The following is a 27,267-nucleotide window of genomic DNA, read 5'->3' as shown; positions in this document are numbered from 1 at the left end:
CTACAGTAGCAGTGTTTTCAGAAGAGTAATTCTAGATTTCAGTTAGTGAAGTTAATAAAATTTGGTCTACACTCAATATTCAATTACGCTGCTCCTTTTTAAATAAATAAATATATAAATATTTTAACTTCTATCCTTCCCACTGTCTTACACTGCATGCACGCTGGTGTTCAGCACCTAAAAACTAATTGTATTATAAAAATGGTATGTTGCTACAAAACAACTTAAAGTAGACAAAAAACATGAGACAACTTTAAGGTGAAAGGCATTTACCCTGTAACAGCATTTACACTGTAGCAGCAAACAAAACTGACACCAAGGCAAAGAAACAGTTCCAATGCAACTATGTCATATACTAGAAATCGGTGTTTAATTTTTTTCAATTTTTTCTGAAGTCACTTCAGCAATGTGTATGCTATATGGGACAGGAAGACTCAGTGAGTCTTGATGAACATGGAACTCCCTCGTTCCTGTGACTGCAGTAACTAGACTAAATGCATCATTTTCAAAAGGAAGGAAATCACAAAGACAAATCCAACCCAGACAGATTTGCTACTAAATCCTTTGATCCAGGCACAAATTTGGATTATAAGAGGAGTTGGTGATGAGCTTTTCTTGCACCCTTTTTGCTCATTAGCGACTAGCCAGGGGTGCCAGACAACCAGGAGAAACATTTCTGGCTTTTTCTTTCAGGCTAGGAAACCTGATTCCAGGCCACTAGGGGGTAGCCTATTCTGGAGGAAAAAAAAAAAAAAAAAAAAAAAAAAAAGGCTTGCTAATGGCTAGCTTGCCTCCTTTGTTCTTTGTAGTCCCTGGGTCTTGCTGAAAAACTGTAGCAGGTCTAACTGCAGCACACACAAGATCACCCCATCTACACGAAACGAAAGAGAACTCCAGCTGGGAAAGGCTCCTTTTACAATCATTGAAGAGAGGCTAATGTTTTCAGAGAGCAGTATAAGTCTCAGAGGTGCTTTCTCAGCCTCTGGAGGTGCTAATTTCTCTATACTGATTATAATGTCACCGTTGGATTAACCAATTCTTTACCAGGTATCTCAGAAATTTTGCCTATCTTTAGGAAGTACAGAATAAGGGACACAGCAACTGTGAAATCTTGGTAAGAATAAGCTAGCTGATATATATATACATGAAATAGCCTGGCAACTGCATGAAACTCCAACGGGACAAAAATACATACTGTAGAAAGGTATCTCAGTCTGCACTCCAGGGAATCATCATGAATACCAACTATCCCTAATGCAAGACCAGATGCCTCCAGAGCAGAGGCAAAACGAATAGTGGCATCTTGCACACTACTTGCACTGCACACTATATCCACCTTTGGGTAATGGCTTAAATGCAGTTTCTAACGATTCTACTGTAATGGTTGGAAAAAAAAAGACCAATTAAATTAAATGTGAGCTTGGATCAATAATCTTACTTAAGGTTTTAATCTTACTATGAAATGCAAGTACCCTAAAATTATTCAAGTAGATAGAACAATTATACATCATCAAACAACAGTATTCCAAACTTCAGTGATCACCAGCCAGTACAGCTGTAAGGAATAACATTTTCCATACCTATTTGCGTATCTCAATGTATTTAGAGTATTTTCACATGATGCCATCCCTGGAGAAATTGTAGCAATCTGCAAAAAACAAACCACACATTCATAAATCACTTTGTACAGATGAAAGGACAGATGAACTCAAATTAACTTTTGTTTTGTTTTAAATCCCTGGTTTCATTTGAGAACTTCTACAAACACCATCTACAGTGTACGGTTGTCCTAATACAATGATATGTCAAGAATAGAGATGTCAAGTCAAACCTTCAGCTTAAATTTTTTAACCATACCTGACACATTAAGAATTCGTGGAAATTTCAATCATTTTTTCTCATCTGACAGCCTTCAGTAATATAACACGTGAACGGTAAACTCTAATTGAAAAAATAAGACTCCCCAGAAAGGGAAATAGGGAAATACGCAGTTCAGAATAAAGTTTAATGCATCCTGCATGCAATCATCAGATTTTTTTTAATGCGTGCATCTTCAGAAGCCGTTCTCCATTCAAGCAGGCTGAATGCTGATTGGAGAGAGCTGTTTTGGCTACAGCTCAAAATTGTACCCGAACAAATGCTTATCTTTAATATCACTACGTATTTTCCTAAGTTGAGATTTTTTTTTTGATGTAGAAATTTTTGTAAATAATACTTGATAGCTAACTTTTCACACATATCTGGAATCTCTAAGTCTTTCCTTCTCCATTTAAGCAAAATATACTGAAGATATAACCTTCTTTTCAGAATTCAGCAAAAATACAACAGTGATCAGGCCAGAGTGGAAAGAGTGGCATCATTAATTGTCCTAGCTTCTCTCAGTCGTACAGTTTTTACATCTTTGCTCCTTTCAGAAGAGCCAAGAAGGCACTACCCAGGACAAACACTTCTAAGATCCAACACACTAACACTTTTGCTGGCAGCACAGCATCAGAAACTGATGAAGATCAGATAATCCCAGTCTTCTGTTTCATCCTGCTGCTGATATTACTGTACAAGAGCACAGGTACTCATCTTGAGAGAATTTCTCCTACTGGGGAGAAATGCAGTGCAAGGGGATTAGAAAGTTTAAAGAGCCTGCTACTATATACACTGAGTTTAAATCTCTAATACTGGTATGCGTCAGTTACTAATGAAAATAACAAACATATATATGAAAAGATCCTTTGATTACATGTTTCTTTATAAAGCACTGTGAGTACTAATGAACAAAAACCTACATGTTCCTAAAATCCTTCCAGAATCTTTTTATGTTAAAGGTGCATGTTCTATTTCATCAGCTTAATGTTCTGAGTACACCACACACAGCAACTGCCTCAACATCAGGACACTGCTCCAACTCCTCATGCACAAAAGGAACAGTTGCTACAAGAAAGGGCCACTGCAGGTGCCATCAGCCATGCTGATGCCATTTTCAGGGCACAATACTCCGTCTGTTGAATGGAAATGTCCACTGAATCACATGTCCTCATGCCTCAACAAGCCCAGTGCAGGAGGAAGAGGACTCTGACCTACAGGTTGCAATATTTGTGGACAGGAATAACTTTAAGACCAGCCATAACTAATCTTCCCATCTCAAACATATCCACATCAGTTAAGAATCATCATGGTGGCATCAGCACCCCTTTTAGAGGAGTGGAGCCTCCAAGTTCCTGCCTGGAGGACTGAGGTGTCTGGAACTTCAGCAATGACTCCAGCACATCAAGGATATAACACATCAAGGATGCAGAACTGGTTAAAAAGGCCTGTTCTACGTGCCTGCACTGCAAATTTCAGTTGATGATACATTATCCTACGATATAACTCTTCAAGAACAACATGAAATGGTCTTTGAAATTATTTTAGGACAAGAACTTCAGTGCAATTGCAATGATTAACAACATTCAAACCAAACTATTTTTGCTGACTGTCTCTGGATTCCTACAGAATGAAACAAATACTAGTCATAACTGTCCATGTGGAAGTTTTCAAAAAACTAAGTTTCTGAATCATATTCTAACCTTTTATACAGAGAAGAATGCTCCATCCCTGAAGATATAACTTGTAAAATTGGAACAGGAATTCCGTAAATAATAAAACACAAAGTCAAACAAGAATTAAGAGTAGAAATTACCAAATAAATTTGACTCAAACGTCCCACTTAAAGATTAGTATGACAGAAAGAAACTGGAAAAAGCCCAAAAGGTATTTTACAACACACATTTCAAAAATCAAGAGTAAGTTAAAATCACATTTTTTACTGCATCATTTTATATTCTTTCCATATTGAAAACCATCAACCTATTTGCAAAATGTCTTATTCTAATATCAGATCAAATGTTTGTCTTCTTGAGGAGTCCCTTTACAATGAATGTCTTCTGACTGATGAGCAAAACAAGCATCTTAAAAGGGTCCAGTTTTGATCTTACACATTCAATAAATGATAGTCTCCAAGTGAATAATATTTGTATGTTGCCATCGCTAATTTATTTTGCCTGTAAAAGGCTAAAATGTTTTGGAGGAAATGCTACCATTACCTTGTAACAGTTGAAACAGTACTGTACTTAAAATGATCTTCTACACTTTCATTTACTTGAAATAATGCTGACACTGTTCTAGAGAACATAGCAGCGATCTCTAAATCCGGCTGTAGAAACTTGAAATGAAACGATTTATTTTATTTTGCAATCACTTTTAGAAGTTACAAGCACCATAATTAATTATGTGGCTCTGCTGCAAACAAGCAGTCAGTACACCTGTAGAATAAGTATTCTTTTAATTTAATAAAAGACTGTTCAACTTTAGCTATTATAAACAATGACTTGCTGTTTCCTTTCCCTGTACATTTTATCAGTAAAACAGATTGCCAGTAGCAAGTGACCAGCTCTAAACATGATGTCCTATATTCCCAGTTTCTTTTCTTTTTTTAGTCATAAACATATACAATCAACCAAACAAACTTACCATACAGGTACGGGAGTTTTCTCCTATGAATGAATCTCTTAGCACCTGAGTAAGTTTACTTGCTCTGAATGGCGTATGAGGTTTATTTCGGCCTAAGGCTCTAATGCACTCCTGAAAGAACAAAAAGGTTTCTATTTATTCAATGTTAAAGAAAATTACATACTAAAATGCAATTCAAAATCAGATAATACATGCCCTAGTTATCTTGCTGTCCTCTAAGACATCATTAAAATTTACCTTTAAAGCTTGGATTCAAGAAGTGTTAGATTTTTTTACCTCTCATTAAGTTTACCTCCTACCATAGCTCCTTAAAAGCTTCCTGAATCTCACCCGAAATGTTTACATCTATTGTATCCAGCAACAACAACAAATTCAGTGTTGATGTTAAATATCCAGACAGTCTGACTACCAGCTGTAAAAGCCTGAATGATCTACAGCCTCAACCAGCAGAAGAATATGGATGGTGGCAGGTGTTAACTCTTATCAGTTAAAAGAAGAGCTCTGATCCTGGCTCTATCCTGGACATTCTTTACAGCTCAGATGAAAACATCAGTGATCAAGCTTTCTGAAAGCTTCCACAGGTCACAAACGTAGTGAGTATAGCTCTATGGTGATGTAGTCAATGTCAGAAGGCTCCTGAAAATCTGGTTTCCTGTTTCAAACTACTTCTTTGAAAAAACGGGTAATATTTCACTCATACGAAAGACATGAGGCTAAACTAACATTTGCAACTTGTTGGAGAGTTCCAGTGAAAAAATACTATGCAGAAGTTATTATTATGAAACTACTATAGGATTTATAGCAGCAAAAAAGTACAAAAGTGCAAAAATGCCATCGTTATTTGTGGGGGACTTTAACTTCCCAGACATATCCTGGAAACACAACACAGCCCAGAGAAAGCAGTCCAGGAGGTTTCTGGAGAGCATGGAAGATAACTTCCTGACGCAGCTGGTTGGCGACCCTACCAGGGGAGGTGCCCCGCTAGACCTTCTGTTCACTAAAAGAGAAGGACTGGTGGGAGATGTGGTGGTCGGGGGCTGTCTTGGGCAGAGTGACCACAAAATGGTAGAGTTCTTGATACTTGGCGAAGTCAGGAAGGGGATCAGTAAAACCGTTGTCTTGGACTTCCGGAGGGCTGACTTTGAGCTGTTCAGGACACTGGTTGGCAGAGTCCCTTGGGAGGCGGTTCTGAAGGACAGAGGAGCCCAGGAGGGCTGGGCGCTCTTCAAGAAAGAAATCTTAATGGCTCAGGAGCGGTCTGTCCCCACGTGCCCAAAGATGAGCCGGCGTGGAAGAAGACTGGCCTGGCTGAGCAGAGAGCTGTGGCTTGAGCTTAGGAGAAAAAAGAGGGTTTATAATCTTTGGAAAAGAGGGCGGGCCACTCAGGGGGACTACAAGGATGTTGCGAGGCGGTGCAGGGACAAAATCAGAAAGGCCAAAGCTCATCTGGAGCTCAATCTGGCTACTGCTGTTAAAGACAACAAAAAATGTTTTTATAAATATATCAGTACTAAAAGGAAGACTAAGGAGAATCTTCACCCTTTACTGGATGTGGGGGGAAACAGTTACCCGAGATGAGGAAAAAGCTGAGGTGCTCAATGCCTTCTTTGCCTCAGTCTATAGCAGCAAAACCAGTTGTTCTCTGGACACCCAGTACCCTGAGCTGGTGGAAGGGGATGGGGAGCAGAATGTGGCCCCCACAATCCACGAGGAAATGGTTGGCAACCTGCTACAGCATTTCGATGTATGCAAGTCGATGGGGCCGGATGGGATCCACCCAAGGGTACTGAGAGAACTGGCGGAGGAGCTGGCCAAGCCGCTTTCCATCATTTATCGGCAGTCCTGGCTATCGGGGGAGGTCCCACTCAACTGGCAGCTAGCAAACATGATGCCCATCTACAAAAAGGGCCGGAGGGTAGACCCGGGGAACTATAGGCCTGTTAGTTTAACATCAGTGCCAGGGAAGCTCATGGAGCAGATTGTCTTGAGCGTCATCATGCAGCAGTTGCAGGGCAAGCAGGCGATCAGGCCCAGTCAACATGGGTTTATGAAGGGCAGGCCCTGCTTGACGAACCTGATCTCCTTCTATGACAAGGTGACACGCTTAGTGGATGAGGGAAAGGCTATGGACGTGGTCTACCTTGACTTCAGTAAGGCATTTGACACCGTTCCCCACAGCATTCTCCTCAGGAAACTGGCTGCTCATGGCTTGGACTGGCGCACACTTCGGTTAAGAGCTGGCTGGATGGCCGGGCCCAGAGAGTTGTGGTGAATGGAGTCAAATCCAGTTGGAGGCCGGTCACTAGTGGAGTCCCCCAGGGCTCGGTACTGGGGCCAGTCCTCTTTAACATCTTCATCGATGATCTGGATGAGGGGATCGAGTGCACCCTCAGCAAGTTTGCAGACGACACCAAGTTAGGTGCATGTGTCGATCTGCTCGAGGGTAGGAAGGCTCTGCAGGAAGATCTGGATAGGCTGGAGCGATGGGCCGAGGCCAACAGTATGAAGTTCAACAAGGCCAAGTGCTGGGTTCTGCACCAGGGGCACAACAACCCCAAATAGCGCTACAGGCTGGGAGATGTGTGGTTAGAAAGCTGCCTGGCAGAGAAGGACCTGGGAGTATTGGTTGACAGTCGGCTGAATATAAGCCAGCAGTGTGCTCAGGCGGCCAAGAAGGCCAACAGCATCCTGACGTGCATAAGGAACAGTGCGGCCAGCAGGTCCAGGAAAGTGATTGTTCCCCTGTACTCGGTTCTGGTGAGGCCGCACCTCGAGTACTGCGTTCAGTTTTGGGCCCCTTGCTACAAGAAGGACATCGAGGTGCTCGAGCGAGTCCAGAGAAGGGCAACGAAGCTGGTGAAGGGTCTGGAGAACAAGTCTTACGAGGAGCGGCTGAGGGAGCTGGGACTGTTTAGCCTGGAGAAGAGGAGGCTCAGGGGTGACCTTATTGCACTCTACAGGTACCTGAAAGGAGGCTGTAGCGAGGTGGGGGTTGGCTTATTCTCCCACGTGCCTGGTGACAGGATGAGGGGGAATGGGCTAAAATCGCGCCAGGGGAGGTTTAGGTCGGGTATTAGGAAGAACTTCTTTACTGAACGGGTTGTTAGTCACTGGAATAGGCTGCCCAGGGAAGTGGTTGAGTCACCATCCCTGGAGGTCTTCTTTAAAAGACGTTTAGATGTAGAGCTTAGGGATATGGTTTAGTGGAGGACTTGTTAGTGTTAGGTCAGAGGTTGGACTCGGTGATCTTGGAGGTCTCTTCCAACCTAGACTATTCTGTGATTCTGTGATTGTTATAACTTAAATATCACTTCTGCCCACCCAGAGTTCAAACATTAGTTAACAAATTACTTCTTACATAAGCAAGTCTGAATTTAATCTTTTGAAATTTCCTAGAAACAGGTCTTCCAAAAGCAAGGCTAGAAACCATGGGATGATAATCCAAGAAACCACTGCAATCATGAAACAGCATAAAACAGAACCGAAAAAGGCTCAGAATAGAACTGCCATGATACACAAAAGAAAAAACGCAATGGCAAGTTGGACTTATCTAATGTGATTATCTAAAAACTCACGAGATGAATTTCTTACAATGGACACAGCTCAGGTAAACAGAAAAACTGAAGCTTGTTGAATGTAAATTTCACATGCAAATGCTTAAAAGGCAGTACATTCCTTGAAATTTCTGCATTTTTTTTGTACCTTACTACTACTATATTTAGAAAAGGAGAAAAGTAGATTAGACAATAACAAATGTACATGTTGAGTTACTAGTATAGCAACCAACAAGTTTAATTATTTTAAATTACTGTAATGATTTTTAGTTTACTCACTCTTGAAAAAATTGAATTCTGTTTTCTTCTTAATAGTGAAAGAGTTATAAGAGAACACTGCCAGCTTTTAAATTTGAATAGTTCTAACTTTCTTTTCATCACAGCACAGTAAACCAGGTAACAAAATAACAATACTACTTCCATGTAGGAACATTACAGAAATAACTTTTTGTACCAAAATTTGAATGGGCTAAGACAGGGCTGACATACACATGTGAGCAGCAAATCTTGGATTAGCACTGAAGACCACTCTTCATAACATACTAGTTTAATTTGAGCTTGACAGTAACTTCAAGGTTATTGAATGCAAACAGAAAAAGATGTGCAATGTTTTTGGAAGCACATGAAAAACAGAAAATTAACATGTTGTGAAACAGTTATATCTTATCATACTGCTTTTAAGACTTCTGCAAGACCTCCACTAATTTTTATTTCCCCTTCTCCATTTAATTTAGATCACAGCTACCAATACAGCACCAGAAGAACTTTTCACTGTAATTAAAAATGATGTGTTGCATGAAACTGAACTATGTTGTATATTCGCTGAATACATTAGCCAGAACAAAATCAGCAACATAAATACAAGGAAAACAAAACAGTTTTATTCAATCAATTCAGTAAACAAATATGTCATAAAGGTAACTTTATTATTTATCTTTTTAAAAATCTCTTTTAAAAAAATAATATCCTGATATGGAGCAGCTGAGGGCACTGGGGTTGTTTAATCTGGAGAAGAGGAGGCTCAGGGGAGACCTTATTGCTCTCTACAGCTACCTGAAAGGAAGGTGTGGGGAGCTGGGGGTCAGTAGCTTGTAGCAGATACCTAGTGGTAGGACTAGCAGGAATGGCCTCAAGTTGCACCAGGGGAGGTTTAAGTTAGAAATTAGGAGACATTTCTTCTCAGAAAGAGCAGTCAGGCATTGGGACGGGTTGCCCAGGGAGGTGGTGGAGTCACTGTCCCTGGGGGCATTCAAGGAAAGGCTGGACGTGGTGCTTAGGGACGTGGTTTAGTGGGTGACATTGGTGGCAGGGGAATGGTTGGACCAGATGATCTTGGAGGTCTTTTCCAACCTTAATGATTCTACGATTCTATTTCACACCTTGAGTATCAAAGTCAGTCAGTTTTCCTCCTATCTGCTCTCATTTTAGGTATGTATCAGAAAAGTCTTAAAATCAAGTTGTTTTGTTTTGTTTTTAAAACTGTATGAAAGTTGATAGCACAATGTTTCTGCAATGTTCCTACTTGGTAATTACCAGGTGTTCCTTCAGGCATTTAGAGGAAAAATCAATACATTATTTTACCTGTCACATCAGTAGACAATGCAGACAAGCAAAGCCTTCAAAAACACTCATTTTAGTAGTCATTGCTATTAAATGTAGAAGGCTTCCACCTACTCAAATGCAATGGAAACATTTCAGTTACCTTGAGTGCTAAAAGGCTCTTGTTAATTTCAGCACCTTCCAGCCGTGTCTGTCTGTCTGCACTGGAAGTATCTGCTCCTCTTTCATTTCCAGCCAAATCAATCAGAGAAAATTTACCATGCAATTTTCCTTTCCTTCGGAGAATAATCTGAAACACTGCATGGCTTCGAGATGAATGTGCATTTGCAGATGTCTGACCAGATGTCCTTTAAACAAAAGGAGAGATGGGGAGGACATATGAAGGCATGGAGGACCACACATGTTAAACATACTACCCTAGGAACATTAGTTTTTTCAAGGCAGAGTCCTGTATCTTCTTACATATGCTGACAGCATGTCTAACATACTAATGGAGACTAGATATAACCCTAATAAGTTGATGTATATAGTACAGTTATACCTATGTTTCCATCTCTTCATATAGAAATGAAAGATTTACAGTATTTTACCTGCTTCTTAAAAGAAAGCATAATGAGATCTTCAAAGATTTCAGATCATTAGAGAGCTTACATGTAAAATGTCAATGGCATTTTTAAATGATCACGCAGCAGTCTGTGCAAAAGGCTAATTTTAAAAACAGTGAAGCTGGATTTTAACAAAAAAATAAAAGTTTTATGCTTAACCTCTGTCACTATATATCAAGGCCTTTTAGAACTGAAGAATTTGGCAGTATTCCAGATTAAAAACAATGTGAATTTAAGTCAGTAGTCTGGTTATATAAATGTACACAGTTCAGACCCTGTAGAAAAGTCAGTTCTTATTTCTATCTAGGAGACAGAGAAAGTCTAAACTATCTTATTCAAAAGACTGGCAGATTGATTACTTGCAGCCAACATCATTAAAAACCCCAGTGCATATAAAAAAGCTATCACTAAGCAGACAAAGAGGAACTAAGAGATGTTCTGATTCTTTAATTTACAATGAAAAACTGGTGGAAGCCATGGGAGATACCTGCAGCTGTTGCCTATTTCAATAAGCTTAAGAACATCTTCAACACATTTGACTTCCCGTTCCTGTAATCCCACCACCTGGACTTGCTGTTTACCATCTTCTAATACTCTTAATTTTGTCTTCCTGTTCAACAAGTCAAAAACCTTTGGGAGGGGGGTGGAAACAGAACAGTTAAAGAGGAATTTTAGAAGACACTTGTTTCAAATCCCGTATCAAAATATGCAATGTATTCCATGCAAAAAAAAAAATATGATTGGAAGGGAATTGTGAAGAATTATTTGAAATAAAGCTTTCAGAACAAAAAGGAGAGGAAAAAAAAAAAGAAACTTTTACATAACAAGCTCACAGTCTCTTTAAGGATGTGCTTTTTCACAAACGAGATCAGGTACTTACCTTACCACTGTAGATTTCAAAAAATGTTGCATATACTTGAAGTTCTAACTTCTTATAGTTTGGCTTCTTTAGCATTAAAAAGACATCTCGAGCTGTGAATATATTTCCAAATTAAAATGAAATCTAGTAACGTATTTTCATTTAGTAAAGACTCATTACTATATAACAGTCTATTATACAGCAACTCTCATACTTTGCAAGTATAACCAATAGGTTGAGCCACCAAGTCTAAAACACTGTATTTAAACTGCCAGATTATATTGGAAGATGCTGAAGACCCCAAATGGTAAACAAAATTAATCATTAGTATTAAAACATTTTGGAAATAATTTATATGTCCTTTACAGAGTAAAGACTACACATCTAGGAACTACTTGGTATATTACTAAATCCCTACTGTAACACAAAATATGTAGAACCTTATATTTGCACAATAAGAAGTAGAAAATTTATTGACCTCAACTAATTTGCAAAAAAACAACAAACCAATAAAGTCTCACCTGCAAGTGCATATATTCCCTTTGAACAATCTTGGTTCTTTCCTGAAAAGTCACCACCCATAGTCTGCATTAAAAAACAACAACAAAAAACACAAAAAGTCACAAAACTGTAACGTATATATTTGTTACCGTATATATTAGAATTTAACCAAGTGCATTGTACATAAAAAAAAGGTGTATTGCTGACATGTAGAAGAAATACTTACATGGGTTTTTCCACTGCCTGTTTGCCCATATGCAAAACAAGTGGCCATTCCCCTTTCAAATATGGTCTCCACTAATGGTCGAGCTGTAAACCTTGAATGCAAAAAAATAGTATGTAAGAAAATGAAATACTTGAAGTTGCCACTGCCACAGGGACAGCATACATTTTAACGCCAGAAATAACAGAATCAAAGAACATCTCCAAATTAGAGCTAATACTACTCTAAAGCATTAAAGTATCCTAAAACATTAAACAAAAGCTAGAAGGTGTCTTCCATTTATTCTACAACAATATAATTCTCCTTTATACCCTGAGGAAAAAAAAAAGCCTTGTTTTAATAATGCAACACAGCACAGCTTACTACATGGAGTCTACAGCTTCCTAAAAAAATAGACAGCACTAGAAAATATGGGAGCAGTAGAACAGAATAAATACTTAAGTTTTGCCTATACAAAAATTCCTCTACGTTGTTTTTTTAGTTTTTTTTTTCTTTCTAAATCAGCTTCTAAGACTAATTTTATAAGACAGATGGCGAAAACAGCATTGAGATTCTTAGTATCTTGAGAACCTTCATATGCTGAGAAAAGGCTCAAGAAGATGTATAACCAAGCTCATCAGTACAGAAAAATCTAGTGATACCTGAGGTATCACTAAGTGTAACTAAGTGTAACCTAATGGAGGGTTATCTCTATTAAATAATTATAGTAGGAGTCTCTGCAATATTCTTCTAAATGCTCTCTTTCTAAACGTATTCCAGATGTTTCCTTTTACTCCACTTTGGAACAAACAAAATTACTTACAAAAAGTATACAGGCAAGATCAACCCATTCAGTAGCCAGGGTTATACAAAATGTAACAGAATCATTATTTAAAAAATAAATCAAAATGAATGCACCAGATGACTTCTGATCAGCCTTAGTCTTTCTTTTTTATTTCCTCCAAGCATATACTTCATTTGTCCTCAAGAGGATATTTCCATCTCTGTTTGTTCTTTTAAATTTGGAATATAAATTTCAAGAAGCCTATTTTCCTAAGAAGCATACTCCATTATCTCTGTTGAGTTTGAAATTATGCATTTTGATTTATAAAAGTGGTATTATATATTTTAAAAGAAGACAAAACACAATCATAACTAGAAATGTTTTCATAAAGCGTAATAAAGCTCCAAATGTTACCAAGACAAAGGCAGTCTTTCCTTCTACTAGAACCTTCCTTTGCAATCTTGATCTTATAGATATATAAACTTTGTTTCTTTTAAATACCCATGCAAACTAATTTTAAAAGGTTTTTAACATCAAAAAAAAAACAACAACAAAAAAAAAAACTTGCAACTCAGTTTTGTGGCTCAAGGACTCAAAATACTTAAAATACAAATTAGGCAAAATTAAACTACTAAAAGGGAGTATTAGATTTTTTTCCTGACAAACTGAAAAATGTTTTCCAGTATAGGAATACATTAATTTTATCATACTGAAGAAAACTGGAGTAACTGGTCATACTGTTTTTTTGTTTGTGGGAGCCTACTATGACACCTATCTTGCTCTTAATTCAGTTATAACAGAAGACCTTGAAGCAAACTATCCTTCAAGTAATAATCAATATTGTGCCATCTGAGGAAGAAGAAAAAACCTGCACTACTACAAAGGTCAGAAATTTATTTTTTCAGGCTGAGTACAAACATATTTCAATATTTTCTCATATTAAGGCTCTCCCACAGCTCTTTCATGTGAAGAAATAAAAGAAGTCACCAATAGACAACCATTAGAGAGAAATCTCCAAGGGCATAGCTTTGCTTCAGTTTACACTAATCAAAGTCTTTTTAACTAACAGACTAAAGAGATTTGCATTTTGCTATCCTTCTTCTCCTAATTTTGTCAAGCACAGGACTCAAATTTTCATTTTCAAGGCTTTTCAATAAATATTTTATTAGGTATTTTCACTTATCCAATGACAGCATGTTAGCATCCACGATCAACCAGGATATGATGCCAAGTTTGACTTCCTGACTGTTGGATTAAAAACTATCATTGGTATATTAAATTAATATATACTCCTTAGAGTTATAGAAAGCACTCCAAGCATAAGGAGAAGTTAAATCATCAAATTCCACTCTAATATCAATATTCCTCACAAAATGCTTTACAATATTTAGACTGTATACCAAAATTATGACCTATCCTAATGTCATAACTTTGCCTGCTATTGTATCTAATCCATTCAGTGACAGGTAGAATGTAAACAGCTACTTCTAAACAAGTTTTTGAAGTGTTGTGTGCATTATTCTGTGCCAGACATGGAAACAAAATGGAAGAATAAGGAAAAAAAGAGATCCAAATACCTTGGAGCTGTGTGTGTGTGCGCGTCTTTGCTGCCTTTTTTTTTTTTTTTTTTTTTTTTTAAATCAGAAAGCTATAGCATTTTGAACAAAATAAATTAGCTGCCATGTAGGCCTGCGTTACATCAGCTAGACTTCTTCCAACAGCTCAGGAATCTCAGCAATATGAAAAACATAGCAATCCTCTTTTTTTGTACTTTTCTCCACCCTCTTTTGATTTGTTTCCAGAAGTTAATTGTCTTATATTCAAACAGCAAGGTATTTGGGGCTGGTGCTGCCCTTTTATACCAAGTTTCCTGAAGACCAAAAGCAATGACTCATGCCCCAGGTGCCATGCACATGGTAATTAATAAGAAAATAACACTGAGGTGGATGGAGTAGCAATGAAGTTGTTCAAATATTCACTAGCTGAGAAGGCAGGTAATACACACTGTCTGTGAAGTCCGGGCTTGGAGAAAGACTGAGAACAGGACTGAGGTCAACAGAGGTGGAAATGGAGATGACATTGCAGATGAAAAAAATCAGGATAAGCAGAGTTAAAATATAAGTATACAAACAAAAGAATGGAGGTAGCAATATATGTATCTGATAACAGAGAACAGGGGTCAGGTCCATTACAATGTTACTGACATGGCAGATAAATGAGAGATAAAATAAAAAAATATTCACAAAAGAAAAAAAATAAAGCATTTACACATACCTGTAAACCATTTCATTAGGAGCCGTGTCATCAAAGGCATAATCAAAACGAAAAGTTTGGTTTTCTAGGTACCTTGTTAAATCCACCTTTTGTTTTGGCTCATGTACCATCACAACATCTTTACTAGGAATTGTTATTACATCAAGGTCTTTCATTAAAGTTTCTATAAAATAAGTGAAATATATATATTTAATTAGCAACACATCCAACACTTTTTTTTTTTTTTTTTTCATTTTTTTCATTGTTTACATTCCTGTGACATCTCAGATAACACAGCTCCTCCAAGTAACAACAGTGCAGTAGACTAGGGTTTCTGTTACCTAGATAGTAATCTTCTAAGTTAGAAATTTCATTTTGGAAGTCTATTCATCCTATCCTAGCAATTGCTAGAAATTTAAGAGAACTGTTACAAAGTGATTAGATAAAGATCATTAATTAGAGCTTGTTATACAGCCTATAGTAATAACACTTTTCATGGATTAAAGTTCTTTTCCCAGGTCTTATAAACTCTTTTTACAGATTACTGCCATACCCTGTGAGTCTTCATAAGTACGTTCTCTTCTGGAGAAACTGAACACTGCAGTCTACTGCTTGTACTGTCCAACATGCTTAGGAGAATCTTCTTGATTGTAGAATTTTGCTTTTATTTTCTGTAACTCTTAATGTTATAGTAGTATGTTCACAGCTTCCAAAAAAGAAAATATTGCTTTCACTCTACTTAGAGATTTTCATTTGTATATTCCTTCTGGAACCTAAAGTGTAGTCTTCAATGTAGAATTTCTCTACAGTTAAACACTTCCAAAAATTATCTTATAAGCAGAAAGCCGAAAATGCTAATGATGCTTCCTATCATTGGGAATGAACAAAAGCTATCTAGTTGCAATTTCAATAGTGAGTTCCCAGGTTATAATTACTACAGTGCATTACAATTTACAGCTAGTTGTTGTAGGAGATATGAGTCAGCAAAATAGAGAACCCAGTGATCCATGATATGCACAAAAATAAAGATCTTTTGTGCATACAGTCGAGATCAATGTGTCCTGCTTGCATTTCTATGTAAAATTTTGTAAGGCATGCAGTTCAAGAATTAGATGTGGCTTTACACAATCAGATAGAAATCTTTTCATCAGTTAACAAATTTATCAAACTGTACAATGCTTACTACTTCATGACATAACACACCAACACAAGTATGCATTCAATTCACAACTGAATCAAAATTTCAACTGCACTGCAATAAAGTGAAATGTAATTATTCTGCAGTAATCACAGAGAAGTAAAGAACACTGGTAAAAAGGGATATATGAAGGCTAATTACTTACACAAAAATCTTTTTCAGTTAAAGCAGTCAAATCTGTTATTTTTTTAAAATTGTTTGGAATAAGACATTTACCTGCTCCCCAGTAATTATTAGGACAACCTGTATTCCTTGCTGATGAAAATGTGCAATAGTGTTTATGAAAACCACCATATCAGTTTCTCATATCAGTATATATACACCTCACCGAAATAAAAATTTTAATTAATCAACCTGAAGACCTACTTTCTACAAAGTCAATCCACAATATTATTAGTGCTGGGAAAATCCAAAGACTATGGTGATATATATATATGTGTGTGAGAGAGACTGACATAAATTTGTACAATTGATTTCTATTGCATAATTTGAGCACCTTACAGAATTTCAAAATACAGAACATGAAAAGGGAAGGGTAATATTTTTGATGTATTGTTATTGCAATAATAAAGGAAACTAAATATTTTTATTTTTTCTCTTCGGGGTTTACAGAATAATATTCATTTGTGCTTTTCAATTTTAGTCTTTCAATTCTTTCATACTCTTCAATTTTAAAAATGTGGCATGAGAAATACTGCTTCTTATGAATTCTCAAAAATAAAATACACATGCTGATTTCAGATGGGTTCCAATCCAGAAATATTTGCGATTCTCACTTTCCCACTGACAGTGGAGAACATCATGAGAAGACTGGCATTTACTGGAGCTGAAAACCTAAACAATTTGGGGAATATTGTCTCCAGCTTAAGGAGCAGGCAGTAAGTTTATATATATACTACTCACATATACAAAGATGTCACTAGGGAATGATTCCAGTACCTAAAAACAGATGGTTAGTGCCACTTCATATGCCCCAGGATATCTTGCCCAATACTCAGATGCAATTACAGATGAGTCTCCGATTTGTCTGTAACCCACAAGCCCTATAAGGAAGCTTTAGATACTCCTGGGTGCCTGAAGTGTCATAGGACACCCACATGTAGGTACCACTTGAATTGTTCTAAGTGTCTTATTCGGGTCCACTTGAAAATATAAAAAAAGACATATATAAAAAAATGTGTTGAAAAGCTTTCATTGGGCAGCTCACTGATCAGATTACTTAAATGATGGTTTAAAAGAATGGTGATTCTAACACAACTGTAAGATTACTCAATAAATTATAGCAGAATTGATGTCCAAACCAACTAAATACACCCTAGATGACCTTGGAACTAAATTGCAGTCTCTGTGGCTCTACTCCCAATCTACAAAACTGTGACAATTTAAACTACTTTTCTCCCTGACTTTATCCAGGTTATGATAAATCTATGAATTGTCTGGGTCCCTCACACATATTGGCTAGTACCAGTGGAGTTTCACCTTTTATCAGTATTTCTAGATCTCTTCAGTATGAACAATATAACTATCAGAAGCAGCTTTTCAGAGAGAGAATTCTGCAAAATATTAAACAGTCGTACCTTTTTTATTGAGTGGTCGTTTTCGTACACAAACACATATCCTGTGCTCATCAATCTACAACGGAAAGAATCTATCAGTAAACTATACTTCAGTTCCAGTTAGAGGATACAGTACCTCTGTTTTTGAATTAATTAACCAATCATACAAACAAAGAGAAATTTCCAGTACAGTGAGTCATCTGAATGAGCAAAAGTCCACTCCATCTGCACAATAACCAATAAACTGAAAGGGAGAGACATATATTAAAGATAAAAAAAACTGTGCAGATAGTGACTGGGTTCTGTAGAGTGTTAGATACAACTTACAGCAAGCAAATCCAGCTGAAACAGGATGGCTATGTTATTGATGGAAATTATGAGGGTCTCAGATTTCCACAGACATCTGATAAAGTCATTTAAGGATTCCCCTGACTTCCCTGAAAATCAAAGGCCCTCAACACCTTGAAAAATCAAGGTATTCTTCTTTACACTCCACAAGGTTTTTCAAAGAAACCCAGGTGTTTTGTGTGCACATCACTTAGCATCCCAGGAAAATGCAGAAAAAATACATCCATGCTCTAAAGAACACTAATACATATTAAGCATCTTATTTTTCATGTTTACAGACAGAAGTATAGTCATACATTGGAAAAAAATAAATAAACGCATAGAAAAAATACAGAAGGATAAAATTTCCACATTGCCTAGGGTACTTACAGGATCTGCAGTTGTCAACGGTCTATAATCCAAACTTCCCCTGAAATCTCGTATCATACACATAATTTCATAATTTGGGTTTGTAGCATCAACATCCTAGAGAAGCAAGCAACAGAATTTCTTACATTATTTTCCTGAAATGGGCTAACTTACATAAGTTCTGAATTCAATCATAAAGAAAAATACCTATTAACTGATGTTCTGATGTAGGTCACTTACTGGCCAGAAATGAAATTATATGGTCATTATGTGACCTTTATTTAATATTTTTGTCTGTTAAAACACTTTTTAATGGAGGATTCACTACAAGTCTACTCAAGGAAGAGAAATGACTCCCACCTTTGTCAGAATCAACACATTAAAGAAACACTACCAAACAACTTCGCAACAGGCAGTACATGCAGTCAACCCCTCCCTCTTAATCTGAGATAACACTGTCCAAAAAACAAATGGATAGACAACTACATAGGCATAAGATAGGCTGCAGAGGACAGTGCAGGTACCCCAGCTGCTCTAAATGAGATGGCTAGAGGAAATTGATCCTACCAGTGGTCCTGAGTTAACTTATACAGAGACTTGAATCATAGAATTATGGTTGGAGAAGACCTCTACAGTCATCAAGTCCAACCGTCTTCCAACACTCCAAGAGGCCCCAGAAGCAGAAGCTATCCCAAAGATATACAGTATGCTACATCCAGGCTCACAAGCCCTCCTACCCCTAAACCTGGAACAACAAGTACAGTAGTAAAAGGACATGCAGGAGCTCATGCACAGAGCCTTGCTAAGTCAGAGGTGTAGAGCTGGGCAGGCTGCAGAATTACTCAAATATCTTTTCCTAAAATATCATTTTTTACAGTTCGGCGACATCTTATTGATGCCATACACAGACAACTCTGGTCCTCAGACCTTACTGAGCTTTGCATGGCTCTCCACAAATAAGCTAAAACTCCTTCTGGACCACAGCAGATTGTGGAAGCAGCACAGGCACTTCCAGAAAGCAATGCATTGGGGTTAACAAGCTGAAACTGAACCATCAAATGTCTGTGCATCTGTCACAGAGTTGATCCCCATCTCAGATAAATCTGTGATGTGGTACTCACAAATTGACTATACTTTTATGTTCTCCACCCTGACTACTATGAACTTAAAACTGCTTACAGCAAGTCCACACAAAATGTATTACTGCTGAAACGTTTCCTTCTAAAATTCAGAAAGAAGTATTGCTTATTATGGAAAAAGTATTTGCCTAGTGTTATTCAAATTCTATTTAAAGGTCTTGCCCACTAAAAGACAGTGGTTTCTTGCCCACTAGCAAACAGTGCTGCATTTCACAACAGAACACGCAAAGCACCAGAAAGCACAGATACAGAGAGGTCATCAAGGCAACCACAACTTTCTCATACAGAAGTTTAAGACTTAGGTGCAAAGGCAGTATTCACAGAAGTGAGATAAAATGAGTATTTTAGGTGTAGCACCATGTCAAAGAAATTTATGTTATAAACCAAAATTAATTGTTCCTCACATATAAAGACAGTGATATTTTTATTTGTTTAAGTGGATGAAAATTAGAGAACGTGAATTCAACATAGGTCATTTTAGGTCAGCTTAGAAACATCATTAAACCATGAAGTAAATTTAAACTGTCTGAATTATTTACTAAGTAGTGGTACTTCTCATGACAGTGGCAGATTGGTAGCATCTCTTTAGAGAGATTAACCCATAAGCACAGGTCTGCCAACAAGATTACACTACTAGTTTCGCTAAAGCTTTTACACTACTCTGACAGAAAGTCGTTTAATATTTAGAGATTTTTCTCACAGGATTAGCAACTTTCACACAAATTTCTAACAGCTCGCTGCCAACCTGCCTGCACAATATAAAGCTAAACTTTAAATTCCTAGACAGGTCTAAAGTCGAAAAAATAAAAATATCCACTGCACAAATTTGACCCTTAAATACATCTTCTATAAATTCCTAGACAGGTTTAAAGAAGAAGAAATAAAAAACACTGTTTGAATTTGAGTCTTAAATACATCTCCTACAAAGCATCAAAGATACTAAGGAACAATTCATTAAAATTTTGAAATATCTTCTGTAGAATAAAAGCCTTATCTAAAAGCCAAAGCCTTGATTATTTTTATCAACATATTTTCCCTAAGAAACAGTTATCATCAGCACTTGATTTGAAATAACAAATGCAAAGATAAGTAATTGTAAGCAATTATTTGTGTAGGAAGTAAAAGAGGGGAAAAACTGTATAAATAGCTATGAGATCAATGCAGCTATGCAACAAAATGATTTATCAAACTTTTATGCAGGACGAAAACATTTTAATTTCAAGATTATCACAGTTCATAAAAATTACTAAGAATGAAAAAAAGCACCATCTAAACTAATAATACTAACCTGCGCTCTTTTTTCTCTAAGTTCCTGCTGCTGTAACCTTCTTTTTTCACGTTTCTCTTGCAATTTTTCAACCTCTTTTACACAATTAGATTTTCTACGTGCTTAGAGAAAACGATATAATTTAAAATATTTTCAGTGTGTTGCATGGATTTAGTATTTACACTACAATTATATTAATTAATCAATATTTAGAATGCATTTATTTATTTCAACTGTTTTTTCAAGGAAATCAGGGTTACTACAAAATAAGTATAAAAATTTAATTTCTAAAATTCATAGAATAAATTAGAAAAAAAATATGAGAATGGGACAATAACAACACAACCAAAAATACAAGGACAATGGCCCTCAAAAAACATTTGGATAGATACATTTGGACAGATACATGTGATCTCTTGGTTCGTATTAAAGCAAGTCCAGGCAAATTTAAAAAAAATAAAATAAAATCACACATTCATGGTTCAAAAAAGATGAAGGAAAATCAATTCCAAGCACCAGCACAACTCTGACAAAACTGAACATTTGTTTAGCCACAGGGCTCTGAAGAAGCTTTGTAAGGAAGCCTACAGACAACTGCATATATAGATCACTTGTCATTTATGGACAACAACATAATCCAAGAGAATGTACATGTAATGCCCAGAATGAAAGAATCCTTGATACACTGTTTACATACAAGGGGGTCCAAATTCCTTTTTTGCAGCTTGAACTGGAGATATATCTGAAACACTACCATTCTGTTGCGAGGAGGAAGACTGCTCAGGAAGCTGAGTGGGCCGTGCACGTGCAGAACCAACCACTGCAGAAGAGAAGCACAAAGCTGATCTAGACATGAAAGAATAACATTTCTACCAAATTCTACAGTGTTTTAGTATGACAAGATAAAACAAGGCCTTTTTAGATGCAACAATTTAGTGAGTGTGGAGGAGAGTCATATGTATAGAAAGTCTATTATTAAAGACATTTGGTATGCAGCCTTTTTTACCCTAATGTTATATACCAACGCAACATAATTATGAAGTACCAATGCTGCCCATGCATACTTTTAAATACTCTACTACACAATTAGTATAACTTATTATTTGCACAGAATGAAGAATGTACTTGTAGATTCACAGTCCTTCAGTGATGTGATTTTATTTTTATTGTGATTATACCAAAAACCCAGCAAGAAAATGGCCCTGCTGTTTCACATTCTCTACAAATTAAATGATGGTTCCACCCCATCGAACCTACAATATCTGGAGGACTAGAGGGAAACAAATAAAAAGCAGCCAAGTGCAGCTCAAACTACTAGTGGAAGAAACAAACCTTTTTGAGACCATAATGAAAGTGATATGGATACAATCAACACGTCTACCTAAATTTATGCATTTATTCCATATGTGATAGAGATGCCAATTTCTAAAGATGCAGATATCTGTTCCCAGTGAATGCAGTGGGAGTAGTAAGCATGCAAGCCTCTCTGGCAGAGCTGAATATTGTAAGTTGTTATTCAAAGAGCTGCTTCAAGCACCTCTGCTTCAGCTGGCCAGTTTCTTGCAAGTGCTACTAATAAGCTCCACCAGAAAAGCATGAAAATGAAGGTAATAGCTTTGATTAATAGCTTAGAGATGACATTCCAAAGTTTGTTATGTTCAACCCAAGTTAGAAAATTAAAACAATAAGCAATAACTATTCCTTTCCATATTACAAATGCATTACATCCACAGTCATCTAATACTTACTTCATTTCACCTATTATTCTGTGACATTTTTATGGTTTTTACAGATTTTTCACTATTAACTGTAAAGAAATAACCTGTAGGTTTAAAGTGTTCTTTGAATTAATGTTTACACACAGACTGTTAGAAAACTAAGCCAAAAAATTGAAAGTGTAAGAATTTTATGTGCACTACTCATAGTATATCGAAACACTCCATTAAGCTGAAGTAAATTGAGGATGTTTTAATTTGTAAAAGTCCACAGATAATTTATAATGATTTATAATAACTTATAATAGCATAATTAATTAACTTAAAATTGTTGCACCTTCAGTTCATTCAGCTTAACTTTCCTGATGTTATATTGCTTAAGCTTAAACATAAATATTATTCATACATATCCATTCCTAAATGCACAGGAGTAATTCTAGGAATGATGTGCCATGTCTTCTACATGTCACACATGTACATACTGAATTAGAAAAGCAGAACTATTAAAGAATTTTAGATGAGGAGGAAGTCAAAACATTTCCATATTTTTTCCTTCCTTGAAATGGTCAGATGTAACAATTACCTCTATTATCTCTGGAAGGAGTATCATTCTTAATAGGTGCCACAGTTCGTCGACTCTACAAAGAAAGAAATCTGTTATTTGATCACATGACTATTGAAAACATAAATTACAGTCTCACCTCTTCCTCTGACATAACATCAGCAAAACAAAGAGGTGATAATTATGAAATCCCACCCTGAAGATCCTAGGGTGAAGACTACTTGAACTATATGTACTGCTTGAAAACAACCTCCTTTTCTATGTTTTTACTTGAGCCATAACTAGTTACATAAACATTAGTCCCCATCTACCTCCCTGCCAAACCTATTCTTAGAAAATTTTCAGAAACCCCCATTCACCACAGGAATAAAAGGAACATATTCAACAAGTAGTTCCACAGACAAAAGTAAGATTTAAAAATTTAAGCATGACTATATGTACAGAAGTTCTGTAAGTTTATTATGAACATACTGCATAGGTATTACCAACCTTCACAATTTTGTTTACTTTGGCTGATGGAGTAGGTGGTGGTGGTGTCTCTGGACTAGGTTCAATATCTTCATCAGGTGCAAGATCTGGATTAAGTGAAAATATGCTCTCCAAGTCAATCTGTTTAAAAGAACATAAAGTGTATTTGTGAGTCTAAGAACAAACTCAACCTCTCAATTTCTGCTGTTACTGTTGAGAATAAACAATAAATGAATTTATTGTTTTTACCACACAACTATTTAATTCTATAATCTGAACTATCTCGTTTTGTGTTCACTAAAACATCTTTAGCATTAGTTATTGTCTTACTTGAAACACACACCCTTCAGAAAACAGATGAATTACAAATGACCAACAGATATTTGTAATTCTGTAGTGATTAAATTAAAACAGAAATAGCTAGTATTAACACACAAAAAAAAGAAGAAAATTACTGCAGATACTGACAGACATTCTATAACATAAAAAGGAGATCTCAGTTATCTGAAATTTCCCAGACAGTGCAAAAGGAACAGACAAATTACAGTGACCCCCAAAAAAAAAAAAAAGAATCTATATTAAACATATTACCCTTCTTTTTTCTTCTAAGTTCTCCTCCTTCAAAATGCCATTATCTGAGGAGGAGAGGAGGTCTAAAAACTAGCAAGCTTCAGTTCTACTGAAGCTTGACTTCCTAAAGATCTCAAATAGTTTGGTTTCTAAACTACCTCTTCCCTTAGCTGGACCTTTCAAAGATATCACTAGTGTATAGATTCTTTACGTCCAGAGGGTTGAGCTCCATGGATGAAATCACCAGGACACGCTCATATTTTTTTATTTTTCCCAAGTTTTATTAAAACTAGTTAGGTGTAATTCTGAGACGCTTCTCAAAATCTCAGCTTGAACAGGCTAATTTGGTCCAAAACTTCGAGGAAGAAGGGATAGCAAAATATAACTGAGACACACAGAAAGATAGTTAAAGCAAGCAAGCCTGGAAAATTATTGCCAAAATAAATAAATAAATAAATAAATAAACAAACTAGAGTCCAATTCCTTATTAAAACAGGCACAAAAGAATTTCTAATCTAGCGCTCCCACTGGTTTCCTGTCTGAATTCCAAGTTTTTCTCCCTCTCAAAAATTTGATTTTTCTACTTGTAAAAAGGGGATAAAAAGTTCAGCCTTTGTAATCTCGTTCAAAATCAACAGGTTAAAAAGCACTATTTAAAAGCTATGACACAGAGCTCAGGAAGTGAAATCTGACACAACAGATAAGATTTTCACAAAAGCTCCCATTCAAAACAGTCTGCAACCAAAGAATCATTAAGTAAATTAATATTTATATTTTCTTTTCATTTATACTCTGCAAATTTCTAAGTAACGCTCATGTAAGCTATACATTATTTAAAAAAAGAAACGTTTTAGAATAGTTAAGTTTACCTCTTTGCCTTTAGTATCTCCATTTTCAATCCATTCAACAGTTACACTTTCATTATCTTCATTTAGGGATGTTACCATAGCTTGATGAATTCGTCCTGAAAAGGAAACACAAACAATCATTTATTAACAGGTGAAAAAAAAAAATCTCAGAAGCTATTTGAATACATGTATGCAGAGGAAGGCAGGAAGAAGATGGTTAAAAAAGAAAGGGGAATAAATAAAAGACGTCCTGTAACGGCCACGTGGCCACGTTCTATAAACTGACTTAGACGCGAACCACTAGCAGAGGCTCTTCTGGGACAGTACCCAGTGAAAAAAATCAAGAAATATAAAACTGAGTAGTAAGTAAGCAAAACACCATGTGAAAGCCACACCACTTAAAATCTTTTTCCTGTAAAAAGTTTTAGTAACATTTCCAATACCATGATTACCCCACGGGTGGGAAAGTTTACTGTGGTATGCTCCACACAGGCTTTTTTGTATTCTTTCTAGGCTGGTACAACAGTAAGTGTCCCAACACTGGAGTGAAGCACCCTGACACAGTATTCTGATATCCATTCCTTATGGACATTCAGTCAGTTGGTAACTCAGCTAAAATGAAGCTGTCTGTAACAACAATACAAATCCTCATTTTATAAACAACTGCTACGGTGCCATTGCTATGCCTTTTTATGTGAAAGATCTCAAGCCAGCAAGCCCCTACAAAGACAAATAAAAGCAGTAAACTTCCAGCAGGAATACAGATTTTCCTTTTAAATAAGTAATATATTGCACTTTTCTTTATATCCTCTGTCACACTTTATCGTATTTCCTATGTATGGTAGCAAGGAGTGGTTGGAAGAGCAGAGCAGCCATGCACTGACACAAAAGGATCAAGATCCACGTGTCACATTGATTTCACACCCATGCTTTGCCCTAAGAACACCAAGAACTCATCTTTCTAAGAAATAAAAGTCCAATGTCACTGCTCCTCTGATACCTGAACAGCAAGCAGAACTGCACTGCCAAGCAGCTGTGCAGTCTCCGTGCTTGCAGACACTCAAAAGCCATCTCAGCACGGTCCTGAGACACCTGTTCCGGGTCAGCCTGCTTGAGCAGGAGGGGACAAGACCTCCAGAGGATCCTTCCAACCTCAACCGTTCTCTGACATTTTATTTTCCAACACACCAATAAAATTACCTCTGAAGTCAGAAAGCAGGTACCAGTGTTGATCACAATCATTTCATACAAAAGTCGGACATTTGATCAAGCTCTCCCCACGAGCTAATATTTTCCCCGACAACCAAGCAGCTCCTTATACCTGGGCTTCAGCTGAGCTGGAGCACTGGCTGCTGTGGCTCTTTTAGTGATGCAGATGTCAGCCATCCAAGCACAAGAGGAACCCTTTCAATTATCACATGGCACTCCATGGAGCTCTCTGAGGTGCATGGGCATGGAGAGAAGTGGACTCACTGAGCCCTCTGCTTCCTTCCCCATCCAGCTCTGCCTGCCCACAGGCCTGCCTTTGGGGTGAGCCTCACTTTTTTTTATTTAAGAGACACGTAGATAAGGTACTAAGGGATGTGGTTTAGTGGCGGGACTCAATAGGACAAATTGACCATTGGATTTGATGATTTTCAAGGTCTTTTCCAACTGTGATGATTCTACGATTTTGTGATTCGTTTCTCCTTTCCTACAACTCAGAGAATCCACCCAGTTTCTCCTCCACCCATTGCTTCAAACTTCTCTTTTAGACACTTCAGTCACAATTTGGTAGTTTTCCACAGTTAATGTTTTTATGTACTCCAAGCCTCTTAGGGCCTGCTGAGGGAGAGAAAGGAAGATAAACCTTAACTCGTATCCAATTCATCTCACCTAAAAGCAAAAGTAATAGATGGGTATTTTTAGCAATTCTTTTACTGTACAGGCTGCTTAATCTTTCACACCAAGTTAAATCTAAGGAAAAAGAGAGGGTGCAAGTGTCAGGGAAGGTATCAGCAAATCTTTGCAGTCTAATGTAGCATTCAGAGGGGCAAACTGACTAAAACTCAGCCAAAATCAAAGCAAATGCAGGGACTCATGTAGCAGCTGGCACCCTAGGCAGCAGTGCTTTCACATCCGCAGCACTTACCTCTCAATGAACATTACATTACACAACCATTTCTAACCTCTGCACTTGTCCTTGCTCCAAGCATAATCATAAGATTCAATTCTCTACTAAAATAGGTTGAGTAGTATTTTACTTATTTAAAAAAAAAAAAAAATCTTTCCCCTTTCTTTAGTTCCTTTCCTCTAGCATTTGCTAGCTTTCATTTCTCTGAGCCGTATTTTTTTCCTGAATATATGCTGCCATTAGTGCTTGTATCTCCCAGTGCCCCCACACACCACTGAAGGCAAGGTCTGGATCCTCAGTTCTGGTACGCACAG

The 27,267-nt window shown here is 37.0% G+C and overlaps 1 protein-coding gene across 5 annotated transcripts in view; it reads right to left on the bottom strand.

Moving 5' to 3' along the window:
- Positions 1–27,267, bottom strand: part of KIF2A (kinesin family member 2A) — a 54,784-nt gene that overhangs the window by 8,795 nt on the left and 18,722 nt on the right. For 3 of the 5 annotated variants that reach the window (XM_035309042.1, XM_035309044.1, XM_035309041.1), the window contains exons 2-16: positions 24,862–24,956; positions 23,444–23,563; positions 22,976–23,030; positions 21,375–21,497; positions 20,699–20,799; positions 18,293–18,388; positions 17,597–17,651; positions 14,843–15,005; positions 11,809–11,899; positions 11,603–11,666; positions 11,103–11,194; positions 10,710–10,852; positions 9,760–9,964; positions 4,504–4,614; positions 1,581–1,648 (exon numbers count right to left, since the gene is read on the bottom strand). In XM_035309042.1, the coding sequence (XP_035164933.1) occupies positions 1,581–1,648; positions 4,504–4,614; positions 9,760–9,964; positions 10,710–10,852; positions 11,103–11,194; positions 11,603–11,666; positions 11,809–11,899; positions 14,843–15,005; positions 17,597–17,651; positions 18,293–18,388; positions 20,699–20,799; positions 21,375–21,497; positions 22,976–23,030; positions 23,444–23,563; positions 24,862–24,956 (1,582 nt within the window). The remainder of the gene's footprint in view (positions 1–1,580; positions 1,649–4,503; positions 4,615–9,759; positions 9,965–10,709; positions 10,853–11,102; positions 11,195–11,602; positions 11,667–11,808; positions 11,900–14,842; positions 15,006–17,596; positions 17,652–18,292; positions 18,389–20,698; positions 20,800–21,374; positions 21,498–22,975; positions 23,031–23,443; positions 23,564–24,861; positions 24,957–27,267) is intronic. The other 2 variants (XM_035309043.1, XM_035309045.1) reach the window with 1 other exon arrangement.

Source organism: Oxyura jamaicensis, chromosome Z (assembly GCF_011077185.1).
Source record: "Oxyura jamaicensis isolate SHBP4307 breed ruddy duck chromosome Z, BPBGC_Ojam_1.0, whole genome shotgun sequence".
Lineage (NCBI taxonomy): Eukaryota > Metazoa > Chordata > Aves > Anseriformes > Anatidae > Oxyura > Oxyura jamaicensis.
The sequence above is the reverse complement of the archived record's forward strand: the minus strand, read 5'-3'. Positions and strand labels throughout refer to the sequence as shown.